The sequence below is a fragment of the Eptesicus fuscus genome, chromosome 10 (genome assembly GCF_027574615.1).
Source record: "Eptesicus fuscus isolate TK198812 chromosome 10, DD_ASM_mEF_20220401, whole genome shotgun sequence".
Lineage (NCBI taxonomy): Eukaryota > Metazoa > Chordata > Mammalia > Chiroptera > Vespertilionidae > Eptesicus > Eptesicus fuscus.
Window position 1 is genome coordinate 23,041,590 of NC_072482.1, and position 16,002 is coordinate 23,057,591.

At 38.4% G+C, this 16,002-nt stretch overlaps 1 protein-coding gene across 1 annotated transcript in view; it reads left to right on the plus strand.

Annotated features, from left to right (window-relative positions):
- The first annotated feature begins 10,030 nt into the window (after positions 1-10,030).
- HCRTR2 (hypocretin receptor 2) overlaps positions 10,031-16,002 on the plus strand; it is a 94,970-nt gene continuing 88,998 nt past the window's right edge. The window contains exon 1 of the mRNA XM_008151558.3: positions 10,031-10,639. Coding sequence (XP_008149780.1) covers positions 10,417-10,639 — 223 coding nt within the window. The 5' untranslated portion in view covers positions 10,031-10,416. The remainder of the gene's footprint in view (positions 10,640-16,002) is intronic.

Below are 16,002 nucleotides of genomic sequence, written 5' to 3' on the forward strand. Positions count from 1 at the left end.
TGACAGTTTACCTTCTTACCACCTACCATCTTCTTCTCCGGGTGTTTACGTAAAACTTGAGTGAAGCAATTGTTTCAGAAGCAGGGGGCTAAAGTAGCCCCCAGGATGGGTGCTAGGGAAACGTAACTCTGAGTTGCGATGGGAAGCCACTTCCTTACTCCTGTGTAATTTTAGTTTATGTATGTTCCTTAATTTATGGCAAAAAATGGTATGTCTCGGAAATGCTTCCAATTGCAAAGACTTTACAGGGCTAGGTTCTGGATTTGAAAGTTCATAGATGGATTTCAGGTAGTCTGTGTGTATGTTTACATGAACATTTCAATGGAAATAGGATCCACTGGATTTCATTAAAGACTTAATGTGTATGGGAATCACCACTTTGAAGAACTTAGAGAAATAACTTCATTCAAATGCCATTTTATAAACAGGAAACTTGAAGTATAAGAAAACAAAATGCCCGTTTCTGGTAGAAACATTTTTTACATACTTTATTTTTTTATTTGTAAATTTAGATATTGTCAGGAGTGTGGAAAGTTAATATTTTTATTCAAAAATATTTGCATGAGTACTTGACACCTAAGGACAACTATCTAATTGATTACTCTGGTGTGAACATAACTAGGGGACCTTATAAAAAGAAACCTTTCCTGTCTTATAGACCTTCAAATCTTTTTGTTCCCTGTCATTTCTTATGTTTGTAATTCTTCTAAAATTCTGATTTATTTTCTTTCAATCAAATACTAAGTTTATTTTGTAGGAAAATATACTTTAATGTTAAGAGTCCAAATCTGATTGCTCATAATTTATATTTTATTTCAAAAGAGATCATCAATGCACCTAATATTTAGACTAGTGTGGGTACCCAACAGGCTTTCATATTACACAGAAGGGCTTTTCTCTGATATAGTGCAGATGTGGCCACTATTTTTTCAGCATCTTACCAACAAATGTAAGTGGACACAACTGAGAGTAGGAAGGGAGGCGGGGAAATTGCTATTATGATTAATTTTAACTGTGCTTATGCTCTTTTTCATAAATACAAGAAAGGTCAAGTGAGGACATCAAAACATCTTGACAAAGCCAAACAAGCCATAATTAAATGAACAAAAAATTAGAAATTAAACATAAACTCTTTAAACACAAGTTTCAAATAAAATGTGCCAACCATCACTCATACTTTGATATCGTTGATATCAATGTCTCAACTATATAAGCAATTTAAAAAAGGATGAAAAGGCATTTAAAAGATTTACAGTATGTTCTAAGAGAGGAAAGTATTTACCTGTCCTGGATCCCTATCAATCTTTAATTATACCTATATAAAATATGCATATTTTCAGAAATTGTTTGGAATACATTATTTAAGCAAAGTAAATGCACTTGGCTCTCAGGACTTCTAATTGAAAGTCATTTAGAACACTTGATAAGATTGGAGCACTTCAATGCTGTACTTTGCTAAACTTTAATTTCTTAATTCTAAGCATCGTTTTTAATAAAAAATAGTGATTGTAATTTATTAAGGACCCTGCCTTTGATAGAGGCACCAAGGAACATTACCAGTGATGATGTCTCACTCAAGTCAATGTCAATGCGCAGGGTGCAACCCCAAAACATACTTTTGTAAAAAAAATGAGTAAACTCACCTGTATTGCACTGAGAACATATTGACCACCTACGTTTAATGCCATATATTTAAAGGGATTAAACTAATCTGTGGTTTTACTGTCATACATGTTGTGTTTTATTTTAATGATTTGCCTTTATTAAATTTAGAAGTCTGGTCCCTAATTTTATATGAAACACTAAATAATAAAAAAAAACAGTTAAAAACATAAATATCTTAGAATTGAGTCTCTTTCAGTTGTCAAATTTATATTTAAGTAATGTCTTACATGTTAGGACAAAAACCAGTCAAGGATGTCTAAATCAACCCCAATTCACATCATGACTAGAAATCTAAAAAAAATAAAATAAAATTTAAATAATGGCTTTGTTGTTTTTAGGGAAGATATTCAACCATTGGTATTAAATGTTTTCTATACATGCATAGTGTTTTATTTCAGAAACACTTGTTTGAATTGCCAAGGCCTAAGAACTATTCATTGAAGAGGTGTGTGAGGGTGTAGTTAGACATTTTTAACCTGCATAATGTTAATTCATTCCAGCTGTATAGAAAACAGTTTTTAAAAAAGTTAGTTTTCAAAGTGATAGAAAAATTAAATGGACTCATTCTTATTTTAATTTCAGCCCAGGCATTTCAGGAAATCCATAAAGTTTTGAAATAATATTTAAATAACATTTTATTCTTATTTACATAAACATGAGAGCAACTCCTGGATGAGAGTGAAAAATGACAAATGTTATGGGTAGTACTCTGAAACAGATTTAACTGATTTTCCATGACTTCTTATCTGTATGATCTTGGAAAATTTATCCAAACTTCAAGTACCATCTCAGAAAATGAGGTAAGATAACAGCAGCTTCATTATTGTATTATGAGGATGAAATAATATATGTCAAGGTCTTGGGTCTACAGGGTGGGACAAAAGGAGGTTTATCATTGTGAGTATATAAAACAGAGTTTATTCTTATTTTCTATACGAAAGACTAGAAACCTACTTTTGCCCCACCTTGTAGCTATGTTATTGTTTATTAATGTGGTTATTGTAACACAACTAGAATGATTGTGACTCATTTTATACATGCTGTGATGAAGATCAAGAGGAATAAAGTGTCATAAGCCCTGTTGAGGTACATATGTTAGTCATTCTATCCCTCTACTGGCAGCCATCATTCTTAACACTGACACTGATACTTATTATTTGATATAAATATTGTGATTGGCAGTTTACAAATCACACATAATAATCTCCTCCCAAAAGTGTGTATGGAGTTATTATTCAGAGGTGAGTCTAAAGCATTGTTATTGAGTTTTTACCTTTGTTTCAAAGAGCTGGTGAGTAATAAAACTGAAATCAAACCAAGAGTCCCTCTACGAGTCTGGTATTACTTGGATATTAAAGCCATACAAAGATATAATAAGAAAGAAAATGACAGACCCATGTCTCTTAAGAATGTAGGTGCAAAAAATTTTCAACAAAGTATTATCAAACTGAGTCCAGCAATATATTAAAGGGAGTATATACCATGCACAAATGGGATTTATCCCCAGAATTCAACATTGGTTAAACTTGACCATTATAACACACCATAGTGATAGCACAAAAGGGGGGACCACCCATTATCATCTCAACAGATGTAGAAAAATAGTTGAAAAAATCCAAAATGTTTTCATTATGAAAATTCACAACAAACTAGAAATAGAAAGGTTCTTCCTCAATTTCACAAAGAGAATCTATGAAAATCCACAGCTAACATAGTACTTAAGGGTGAAAGGCTGAAAACTTTTCCCCCAATATCAGGAAGAAGAAGTGGGGGTCTACTTATTCTATTCAATATTGTACAGAAGTTCTATCAAATTAGGCAAGAAAAGGAAATAAAAGGCATCAGGGTTGGAAAAGCAGAAGTAAGTCTATCTCAGGCAGGTGACATAAACTTAAATATAGAAAACTCCATTCTATAAAGCAAAAAATACAAAGTACCTATTTCACAGGTAAAAACAAAAACAAAACAACAACAAAACACACCGAAGATTCCACACAGAGAAAAGTACTACAGCTAATAATGAGTTCTGCAAAGTTGCTGGCTATAAGATCAATATGAAAAAATTAGTTGTGTTTCTATACACTAGCAATGAAAAATCTGGAAATGGAATTATCAAAAAATCCCATTTACAATATCATCTGAGATAATAAAATGCTTAGTAATAAATTTAGCCAAGGACATATACATTTTACAGATGCAAAAATGTAAAATATTGTTCAAAGTAATTAAAGAAGACCTAAATAAATTGAAAGACAGTTCATATTTTGGGATTGGAAGACTTAGTACTCTCAATATTGCAATACAGTGCAAATTGATCTACAAATTCAATGCAATCTTTTACAAAATTCCAACCACCTCCCCCCACTTTTTTTCAGAAATGGACAAATAGACTCTAAAATTCACATGGAACTTCAAGAAACCCTGAGTAGCCAAAAATAATATTTAAAAATAAGAACAAAATGTATGGACTCACACTTCTTAATTTTAAAATATGCCACAAAGCTACAATAATCAAACATTGTTATACTGAAATAAGAAGAGAAATATAGATAACTAAAAAGAATTGGGAGCTTCAAAATTAACCCATGTATCTATGGCTAACTTATTTTCAACAAGGGTGCTAAGATCATTTAATGGGAAAAGAAGGGTTTTTAAATGGTTATAAACTTACTAAAAACTACAGTAATAAAGTAAGTGTGGTGTTGGTAAAAGAGTAGACAAAAAAAATCCATGGGACAGACTAGAAACTCAGAAATAGAACCCCATAAATATAGTCAACTGATCTTTGCATAATGGGGAGAAAAAAGAATACAGTTGTGCAAAGAGGGTCTCTTTAACAAATGATGCTGGAACAACTGGACATTCGTATGCAAAAACCATGAATCTAGGCAAGGCCTTACAACCTTCACAAAAATTAACTCAAATATTTCACAGACCTAAATATAAAATGCAGAACCATAAAACTTCTAGAAGACAACATAGCAGAAAATCTAGATGACCCTAGGTATGTCTATGACTTCTTAGGTACAATACCAAACGCATGATTTATGAACGAAGTAATTGATAGACTGGACATTATTAAAATTAATTATTTCAGCTCTGTGAAAGGCAATTTCAAGAGAAGACAACAGACTGTGGTTAAATATTTGCAAAAGACACTTCTGATAAAGAAATGTTATTCAAAACATACACAGATAAACTTCTTAAAACTCTATAATAAGACAACATACACCAAAAGGGCCAAAGACTTTAACAGACACCATACCAAAGAAGATATACAGATGGTAAAGAAGCACATGCAAAGATGCTCTACATCTTAAGTTATCAGTGAAATTATACACTTAATAGAATGGCTAAATTTTGGAGCACTGCTAACATCTAATGCAAGGATGTGGAACAACAGAAACTCTCATTCACTACTGGTGGGGATACTAAATGGTACAGACACTTTGGAAGACAGTATTGTGATTTCTTCTAAAACTCAACATACTCCCACTATATGATCCAGCAACCCTGATGCTTGGCATTTTCTCAAAGGAGTTGAAAATTTATGTCCACACAAACAACTGCATATGGATGTCTCTATCAGCTTTTTTTTTTCTTTTTCAAAATTGCCCAAACTTGGAAGTAACTAAGATGTCCTTCATAAAGCAAATGGCTAAATAAACTGTGATACACCCAAATAATAGAATATCATCTAGTGCTAACAAGGGAAATGAACTATCAACCATGAAAAGACAGGGAGGAACCTTAAGGCCATATTCCTAAGTGAAAGAAGCCACTCTGAGATCTATCCATTATCCTCAGCCACCTTGAAGGATGGTCTCCCAAGAAGGAGAGTGCAAGTGCAATACCTGCCTTTCCCTACATCAGTGGCTGGCCCCATGAGATCTTACTTTACCATTTGGGCTTGGGTGCATTGAGATAGCCCTATGTTCTTTCCATAAATGTTATTTTTTATAATGGCAAGTGGTTAAAATGGGAAAAATAATAATAGAGAGTAGAAAAAGATGTTTCATTGCAGTCCTAAATTGCAGACTGTCACAAGATGCCTGCATACTGAATGATGTCCATTCAAACTGTTACATTTTTTAATAATACCCAAATCCCTTAACTCCCACACCACTACCTTCCTTCTGACAGGATCATTATATTAACCTACTACCCAGAATCCTTATCTTTTGTCTCGCCCTTCTCTAATCTAGTCTCTACATCATTGCGTGAGGTTGTTGCAATAGCCTGACCTTGCTCACTTACCTTGCTTTTGTCCCTCCACTACATGTTTTCTCCTGCTTCCCAGTCTTCAGAAAATGCTGCTTCCTCTGCTTTAACATCTGCCAGCCTTAACCACTTAGTAATCGCCTCCTTTGCTTCAAGGACGTAAGCTCAAGAGTGACTTTCCCTGTAGGGGAGCCATCAATTTTTTGTATTCTCCAGGCTGAATTAGGTGTTTGTTTTTCATGTTCTCATGACACTGCATCCCTCTACCCTAGAAATTCACAGTGATTCTCTCATATGATTCATCAGTGGACTGTGATATAACTGAGGCTGGATTATATTTTATTGAGCTTCATGCCCCCAGCTCTTAGTGAAAGAAACTCCTGGGCACATGAACATACTCCAAAATATTTATTGAAATGAATCTATAAAATGATTATAGAGCGGCAAAAAAAATGTGCTCTCACACCTGGGTTAAGAATGTAAAATCTAGGACAGCCCATTTAATCTGAGATCTCTAAGCAACCTAACTCCAACCAGTGCAAGAGAAAAAAAAAATCGGTGTTGAGTATTATTTTCCTTACCATTTTTAATATATTCAGGTTAGTGGGAGAGCTAAAAGTGGCAGACAAACAGAAGTACTCAGACTATTGTGAGCTACATTTAAAAATATTTTAACACTTAGAGTAATTGATATGTGTAGCAAATAATATTCATACCGTGAGAGCATATAGTTTTACATTTTTTTTTCAACAAACGTTTTTCAGATCACGTTCTATATCACAGACACTGTTCTAAAAATATCAATTCATTTAATTCTTATAACAGCCTTAAGATGTCATCACAGGACCAATTTGGGACTTTCTTTACTGACTTGTGATAATAAGCTGACTCCTTTCCCCAACCTCCAGCAGAAAGATTTTATATTGGAGAGAATAATAGTATCTACAGAACTAAAAATTCTTTTCAAATGTCCTAAAAGGTATCAAAAGATCTAAGGAAGATCACATCAAAATGAGTACTGCAATAATTATCATCTCTAATGTACTTTCAAAAGGGAAAACAAATAATAAATTGGAGTTTTGAGTGGAATTTTTGTATGACCTTGGAGCACCACATATTTAAAATAAATCACCTGATATATAATGGACAGAAGGCAATAGAATACTCGTAGGATCAAGATAAATCCAGGCTTGTCACAACATAAAGCAGATAACAGAACAAAATCTTGAAAATAGTCTTCTCCTTATTTACACTTTTAGTCAAGAGTGATTAATTGCAGATAGAAGACTTAAAGAGAGCAGATTGAAGTATAGACAAGTTGAAGTGCTACAAAATGAAAGCTAAGGGCACTGAGTCCTTAGCAAATAGCATACTGGTCCATATTTATGAACCAACTGTCAATGACAAGGAATTTGCACACATTAATGAATATAGATTGGTACTAAAGTTGCAACAACCTTTCCCATTTTGAAAAGAATAGTACAATGGAGAAGGAAAACACAGATATTAATAAATCAGAGGGACACATATACCACTGGATAAAGTTAGCAGAGTTGTATCAATGAACTTGAATGAAGCTACAGAAGGCCTGCTTGGCAAATTTACTGATAACAAGAGGTCTAGAGAAATGACTAATGCTTTAGATAATAGGATCAGCATTTAAGAAAATCTGGTTAAACCTCAAATTAACAAAATCAAATTAACACATGTGTATATCATTTGGATATCCTACTTATACTAGTACTAGAGGCCTGGTGCACAGATTCGTGCACTGGTGGGGTCCCTCAGCCTGGCCTGTGCCCTCTCACAATCTGGGACATCCGGGGGATGTAGTAGTGCACAAAACGGCAGGCAGCCAGGGCGGATTCCAAGCCAGGCTGGGTGCAGCACATCTGGGCTCTGCTGAGCCTGCCACCGCTGCCCATTAGCGCTGCTGTGGAGGCAGGAGGGGCTCATGCTGGCCGTGAGCCTGGCCTCTGACTGAGTGGTGCTCCCGCTGTGGGAGCGCACTGACCACCACGGGGGCAGCTCCTGCAATGAGAGTCTGTCCCCTGGTAGTCAGTGCGCATCATAGCTACCTGGTCGACTGGTTGCTTAGGCTTTTATATATATAAACGTCACCTTTTAACACAGGCCTCTTTTGACCATATATTTCTAATATGGCCTTTGGTATTCTCCACTCACCATTACTTCACTCTATTTAGTTTTCAACATAGCACATATCCTTTCCTAATACTTTTCTTATGTACTTATTAGTTTGTTTTCTTTCTAACTTCACTGGAAAGTAAAATGCATGCAGTAGTAACCTTGATTAACTTGTATCACTGAGAGTGAAACAGGAGCACTAAGTAAACATATGTCAAAAAATAAAATGCCCATTTTTTTCTCTTCTCTTAAAAAGAAATTTGACAAGGGAAGAATGGGTAAATCCAACAACAGTATGTCTTAAGAAATAGGGCACCTGTAGAATAATAGAAGCACTAAGGTGGGATCAAAAGTACTGGATGGTTTTGCCACTGAGTAGTCATTTGACCTTCTGTAATTTCTTCAGAAAGAGTATACTCATCTGTGAACAAGGCTGATAATAGCTCCTCGGAGGTTTTATAATAATGTGTATAAAATAACTTTATAAACTATAATGTACAAAACAAATGTGAAGGATTATGATTGGGGGTCCAGGTACGGGGTTGAATAAATGCTCAATATGAACCCTCAGTGTCTTGTGAGTTTTGAAAAAATAATGAGATACAAACATTGGAAATAATAGTATACATTTTGTACTGGCAAGACCCAATCCAGATTAATTGTATTTCCTCTTACCTGCATGTTATTCAAGCTATTGACAAATGTCTAAAGGAAGACCAAGCAAATATAGGTTGTAGAGATAAAGTCATTTGTAAAACAATGGAAATAATTGGGGGAAAAGTGACCTTAGGGAGTATGGGAAGGGGAGGGGACTGTGGTGCTTATTTTTTTTCAATATTCTGTACTTTTTCTTTATTGATTATGGTATTACATCTGTGTCCTTTCCCCCCATTACCTCCCCCCACTCATGCCCTCACCCCCTGGTGTCTGTGTCCATTGGTTAGGCTTATATGCTCGCATACAAGTCCTTTGGTTGTGGTTCTTATTTTGAATATGTGAAGAATTGTCACGTGGAAGACTTAATCCAGGAGGCACTAAGATGCCAACTAGGAATTAGATATAAAAGACTGAGAAAGACAAATGTTGGTTAAAGACCTTGTTTCAATGTGTGGCACAGTTTTCTAAACTTTAGAGCAGTCCCATAATGGTGGATGTAATAAATTACCGTGTCACGTCCAAACCAGGGACACATCAGCAATGTTGTTATCAGGAGGCTTCTAATACCACGCTGGAGTCTAGCCTAGGTGATCCCAAGGTCCTTCCCAAGTCCAAGATTATAATCAATCAGATGCAATATTCCTATCAGGCTAACTGAGAACGAAAGGATCTTGAACTCAAACTCAGACACATCCCCAAATACTTTTCTTAGAGACCAAATCAATTAATGAGAGAATGACAGGTGATATCAGCCGTGAGTCCATGAGAAGAAAGACCAGCGGGTGTGGCCATCACCAGAGAGAGCTCTGCTGCTTCAACCACTCCATCCAGCTGGGAACCCCGTTCATGCTGGTTGGCGTGGCTCCTTCGCTTGAGCACATTTAACTGTGAGCGCACTTATGACCCTCGGTGTCCTTTAAGAACCTGCTGCTGTTTCACACGACACTGGCTGTTGCAAACACACATTCTAACTCAATATGTCTTACAAAGGGTCTCATTTCCCAGTTTCGAGGGAGAGATGCCTGCAAGATTCAGCAAGTGCTAAATCGGAAAAGCCAAACAAATGTTCAGCTATTTGCCTGGAATGACTTGTGCAGAGTCCTGCTGGAGGAACACAGCGACCCCTCCTCATCCCCTTTCTATTGGCATCACAGAGACAAAGGCGTGGATACATCCCGCGTTAACCGTGCGTTGACATGCTGCCGTGTGCACAGACCTACACATGTATGGTTTAGAGAAACTGCAGGTGAGACATGGAGAAGGAAACAGAAAGTAGGAAAGACGGAGATTTGGACCCCCAGAGAAACAGGTTAAAATCATTTTCATTACTTTTCCCCCTCCCACTCCAGCTCTCCCATCAGCGCGGGAGGAGGCTGTGGGCTGCGGACTCAGTGCTGGAATGAGGAGTAATTGAGCTTGAGCCCAGCCGAGGTAGCGTCTCCTCCCGGTGTCACTGCTGCAGCTCCAGCGCCGGGTCCCTAAGTCCTCAGCCTCCTCGCTCCCCGGTGCAGGAGCGCCCTGCAAAGACAGCCCCCGGGCGCCGGGCGCCGCAGAAGTTGCGGGGCACAGGACTCCGGAGGCATTGGCTCCTTAACTTTTCACGTCATTTTCTGCTCGGAGCCCCTTCTCGCCTCTCCGCGCGCAGCCCTTCCCACCGCGAATCCCATAGCTCATGGGGCAGGGGAAGAGCCGCTTGCAGCACTGAGCCGAACCGGACTGGAGCCCGTGATGTCCGGCACCAAATTGGAGGACTCACCCCCTTGTTGCAACTGGTCATCCGCTTCGGAGCTTAATGAAACTCAAGAGCCCTTTTTAAGCCCCACCGATTATGACGACGAGGAATTCCTGCGGTACCTGTGGAGGGAATACCTACACCCGAAAGAATATGAGTGGGTCCTGATCGCCGGGTACATCATCGTGTTCGTGGTGGCTCTCATCGGGAACATCCTGGGTGAGTCCTGTCCCCGGCAGCCCTCCAGAGGGCTGTCAACTTAGGTACCCTTCGCCCCAGGCTGCAAAAGCTCTGAGACCCCTCCCTCCCCCTGGGATGCAAACAAAGAGGTCCCTGCTCTCCGGGTGGGGTTTTTATTAAAATAACAATAAAAAAAAAAAGTTTTCTGATTTTAGGAACCAGGACCGAGCCTTGGAATGGTGATTCCTTTTTTTGGTTTTTTTTTTTTTTTTTTCTGCAGAGAGAAACGGGGAACCGCGTTTCTCTTACGAGCACCTGGGTTACAAGTGCCAGGAGAGGGGCAGCGAGGGCTATCGCCAGGTGGATTTCCAGCGAGGGGAAATGATCCATCCTTTTGTGCAGCGTGGCTGGCGGTTTCAGGGGCTTTGGGGAGAAGTAAAGCTGGCAGAATGAAAAGCTTGCTTCGGCTTTTGAAGTCACTGAGGATTTGTGGGCGAGGTGGAGTGCCCTTTGGCGAGGAGGTTTAGGCTCTGTCTGGAGGTGGGCATAAAAGGGCAGGGAGTGGAGACCGAGGCGAAGCCGCGAGGTGCACTCACGCACTGAGGCTTAATTATAGAGGAACCATGCTGGGAGCAATGGAGAAGGAGGGGCATCTGAGAAAAGTGCCAAAGAGATCCCGATCATCCATCCATTCATTCATCATTCATTCATTCATACACCCAACCAATATTTTCGCCCCAGAACATGCTGTTGTCATGCTTCAGAAATATTTGCAACTGATTGGTGTGTGTGTGTGTGTGTGTGTGTGTGTGTGTGTGTCCCAAACAAGACCAATTTTAATGCCAGGCTTATCTCTATTTGTCCCTGTCTAGATTTGCATGCAAAACCAGCCCATTCCCCACCTCTGCACAATTTCTGAGGGTTGGGGAGTGGGTGTAATGGTGATATGATGGCTGTGGTGGTGGAGTTTATTAGAGCAGCTGGGGAATCCACTTTAAAAGAGCTTTAGGAGGGCCTTGAGGACTTAACATGAATTGTGAATGGACCGGGCATGTGCCTTGATGAATGGAGAGTGGGAGGCAGTTCACATGCAGAGGGCAGTGTGGAGGGAATCTCTGTTGAAAAGAACAGGAGGAGAGGGGGGAGGCTAGGAGAAGGCGCTCTCTCGGTTATGGTTATGAAAAGGGAAGAAGAGGAGCGATATGGAATAGTCTGGGAGGCTTTGAAGTCCAAAGCAAATAATCTGTAGCTTCAATGGAGGATGATAAGGAACTTATCAGGCTTTCAGCATTCATCTCATTCTTACCTTCTCTCTCCAGGTGTGCCAGTCTGGGCAGGAGGCACTCAAAGTTGTCTCTCATCCGTTTAGCAGGTAGAGAGAGTAGTTGGCAGTATATGATGGAGAGGTGTTCTGGAGAAAGTTGGTAGACTTAGTATTTGATAAGAGAAATAAGACTCCTCTGAGAACTTTTGTTTGCTCTTTCCTGTATTATTTTAGACTTTTTTTCTTTTGTTGGTTTTTTAAAATATAAACGTAAGGGAATATTTTGGGGATGCCAACAAGGTGGATGAAGGTGCAAATACACATGATTAGGGCCCTTTGTTATAAGGACACATCTGTTCATAACAATGCCTTTCTTGTTTTCCTTCTTCTTGTCATCCATCCTTAGTGTTACAACTATTCAGACACATGGCCACCACTATAGGAACAGTGCACTGCATTATGCCAACACTTAATAATAAGTTAATAATCCCAATTGAAAATCTGTTGAGAACCTAATGTGTGCCAGATCCCTTCACATACAGTCTCTCACTTAAATCTCAAAGTAGCCTACATTTGACAGAAGAAGCAAGACTTAGACAAATGAAATTACTCATTAAGGAACATGCTTCAGATTCAATTCCATTTTTTTTCTGACCTCATATCAAGAATTCTTTAAGAATTTTCTACTCTAGAGCTCTAAAACATATAGAGAATGAATTCCTTACACCTGATTGTCTGCAAGTCTATTAAATATACTTCCTGTTCTCTTCTGCACCTATGTCCAATGCTAGTAAATTACCACAAGGGGTTAATGGCTCTATTATTCTCTCCAACAAGAAAACTTTCTTTAGGGAAATGTTATTGCATTGCAGTAAAATTTTGATATGTCTTGAAGGGATAGCTACAAATCATATTTCCCTTCTCTAATTTTATTTCAGGCTTAATCTCTGTGATACAATTTGCTCCTCTTTGCTGTTATTTCATTCTGGCTTTGCACAGACCTGTGATGCATAGTCTTTATATCCTAATTGAATAGTTTAGGGGCACATGCTTGCTAATCTGGGGAATGTTTTAATCTCAAGAAGTAAGACAACTTGTTTCATTACCTAAGGAAGAGAGTACTGTCCATAGCTCCAAGTGCTGAAATGGCCATTTCCATTTAGCTTACAAAGAAAGCTTTAATCAAAGCCCTCTGCTTTTAAGATACTGACAGCTATTTTGTTCAGCACTAAATGATACTGAAATCCTCTCTGGCTGAACTGAAATTCATTCTTTACTGACATATTCTGAAAGTTGATGAGGTTACGTTTGACATTTAAACAAATGAGCAGTGTCATTACTCACAGACAACTTCCTGCTCTTTGATGTCACTGTCAAATTTGCAAAACAGATGAGATTGAGAACTGCTTTTTTGCCCCTCTGGTATCAGTAATTTTATTCAGAGATTGGCAGGAAAAAAAAATCATATTATTCTTCAAGATAAAGAGGCAACCTTAGGTTTGAAGGTGAAATACCACAATGTAAGTAGCAGATGTAATCACTGACCCTTTAAGTCCATTCACCATTTGCACTTGCATGTAACTGACTACTTGGAAAATATCAACCTTGTTGAACTTACAAATATAACGTACCAGTTAGAAGGCATTTCTACCACAGTGACCTTTTGTGAAGTGATGTACCAGGATGATAAAGTCTTGATCATCCCCACCTTATTTTCTTTAGTCCACAGTTCCTCTCTCATTACATGCCCTCTCCACTCTCAGGTGATACTTCCCAGAGATGGAAAGCAGTTTCCTGGGGAAAAAAAGTGACAAAAGTCATAAAAAATAAGTCAAATATTACTCTACATGGAGTTTCATAAGTATAATCATTCTCATATAAGGCACACACATTTCATTACGTAATTTAAGTCCTAGGGGTGAAGGTGGGACAGTGTTCTTTTTGAAAGCAGTGTTTGCCAGCATTAAATTATTCCCCATAAAACCTATTCCTGTGTATATCTTATACTCTAGCCAATTATTTGACTAGTACATTTTGAGCAATATTATGTTTTTTTTTAAATTATATATTTTGGGGGAGAGGGCTCTTGAGGACAACTCAAAGGAAACCTTTTAATGTAATTCCTACATGTTATTTTTGTAGTTGAAACTGAGAGATGGGTTCTAGTCAGTTTAAACATTCAACATTTGGAGGAAGTGAGCAATTCTCTGCCTTCCTTCTGCATTTAAAGATACCTTATTTTTTTTTTTTAACCTGGAATGCTTCTATTTTCCTGTTGGTGTTGCCATATGAAAAATAGGGAGAACATTCAACAAATGACATGAGTCCAGTTGTGCTTCTTGCTTCTTGTGTGACCATTAACAAGTTATGAAGCTCTCCAAGTCTGGTTTTTCCCATTGAAAATTAAGGGTGGTAATGCCTGCCTTATAGAAATCTGATGAGGATGTAATATATAGATATAGAATATATATACTTATATATATTCACCAACACATAGTAAACACTAAATGCCAATTGCACTCCCTTCATTCCCATTGTTGAAGTATCTCCCCAATGTGGTTTGCAGCTGTCTTCTGCCTCCATGGCCAGTCTGTAGTTCGGTAGCTCTTTATGGCCTCTGCTCTAGCCTTCTTATGAATCGAGTATTTAACTGAAAGGTATTAGTAAAATGGATCTGCCCTTTTTCTCAATTGAGGATTTTGCTATCAGCTATTCATAAAATGGAGTTGGCACATGTTACTCTTCTTTTCCATCCCAGCTCCACCCACCCATCCCCTAACAGGTGCTTAGTGCCTTTATACTGAGTGATTTGCATTGCCTTCCCACCACTCTGTGCAAGTCATTCCTATCATGATAATTTTTTTCTCTCTTTCATGGTTTCAATTTGCCTGCACTGGGTCCATTCACAGAATTTTTACATTGATATTTGGTTGGTCTATCACTGTTAATGTTTTAAATAGAACCCATGTACACACAGACACAAAAAATGGCAATCATATGTTGATTTAACTGAGTTAAAGCACACTGCTCATTAAAGGTTTACCCAGCAGCAGTTAAGCTAAGTTGGGTTGGTGGGATGGGAAGAATATCTGTAATAGGGTTGCTTCTTACAAAGCCAATCTTATGTCCCAGATGTGGAAATAGCAGAGTTCCAAGTTCTCACTATTCCTAAAACTAAGAGACACTTCTTTGATGCTTCTTCTGATGCCCACTTCACCTCTCTGGGTGTGTGTAAACCCAGCCTTTCCTACACAGGAAGCAGAAAGAGGTTGGAGATAATACCTTACTCATCTCCTCCAGGACTCCATAGAATCATGAATAGTGACTGTAAAAGGTAACATTAATATCGTCATTAAGCTTTGAATGTGTATGTTATTAGTTACAGAATGCAAAACAGACTTATTTGAATAGGAGTTAAAGTGTGCCTCCACCTTTTTTATTAAAATTATAACTAGTTAGTTTTACTGGGTAAAATAAATCATGTTTTTTACTTGAACAAAATCTTAGTGATGCTTTTTTAAATGTCCATTTCATAGATAACAGCAACATTTATCATAAACAGGCACTAATGAAATAACAATTGGTACTGATAATTTGCATGTAATGGATTCTTCCTACATTAAAAACATATATGAGTAAAGTGAAATATCAAAATAATACCAATTTGCAAAAAATGACCAATCTGACACTTGAATACAAATTTGTTTTATAAATGAATATTCCAGTTTTAAATTTTTTTCTTGATATGTATTAGGGCATACATATGCATTTTATATATTTACTAGTGGCCCAGTGCATGAAATTCGTGCATGGGGGGATGGGTGGGGGGAGGTGTCCCTCAGCCTGGCCTGCACCCTCTCCAATCTGGGACCCCTTGGAGGATGTCTGACTGCCAGTTTAGGCCCAATACCTGGGATCGGGCCTAAACCAGCAGCCGGACATCCCTCTCGCAATCTGGGACTGCTGGCTCCTAACCGCTCACCTGCCTGCCAGCCTGATCAACCCAACTGCCCCCCCCCCTTCTGGCCTGATACCCCTAACTGCCCGTCCCCGCCAGCCTGCTTGCCCACAATTGCCCCCCTCCGCCAGCCTGCTCGCTCCCAACTGCCTCCCCGCTGACCTGTTCACCCCCAACTGC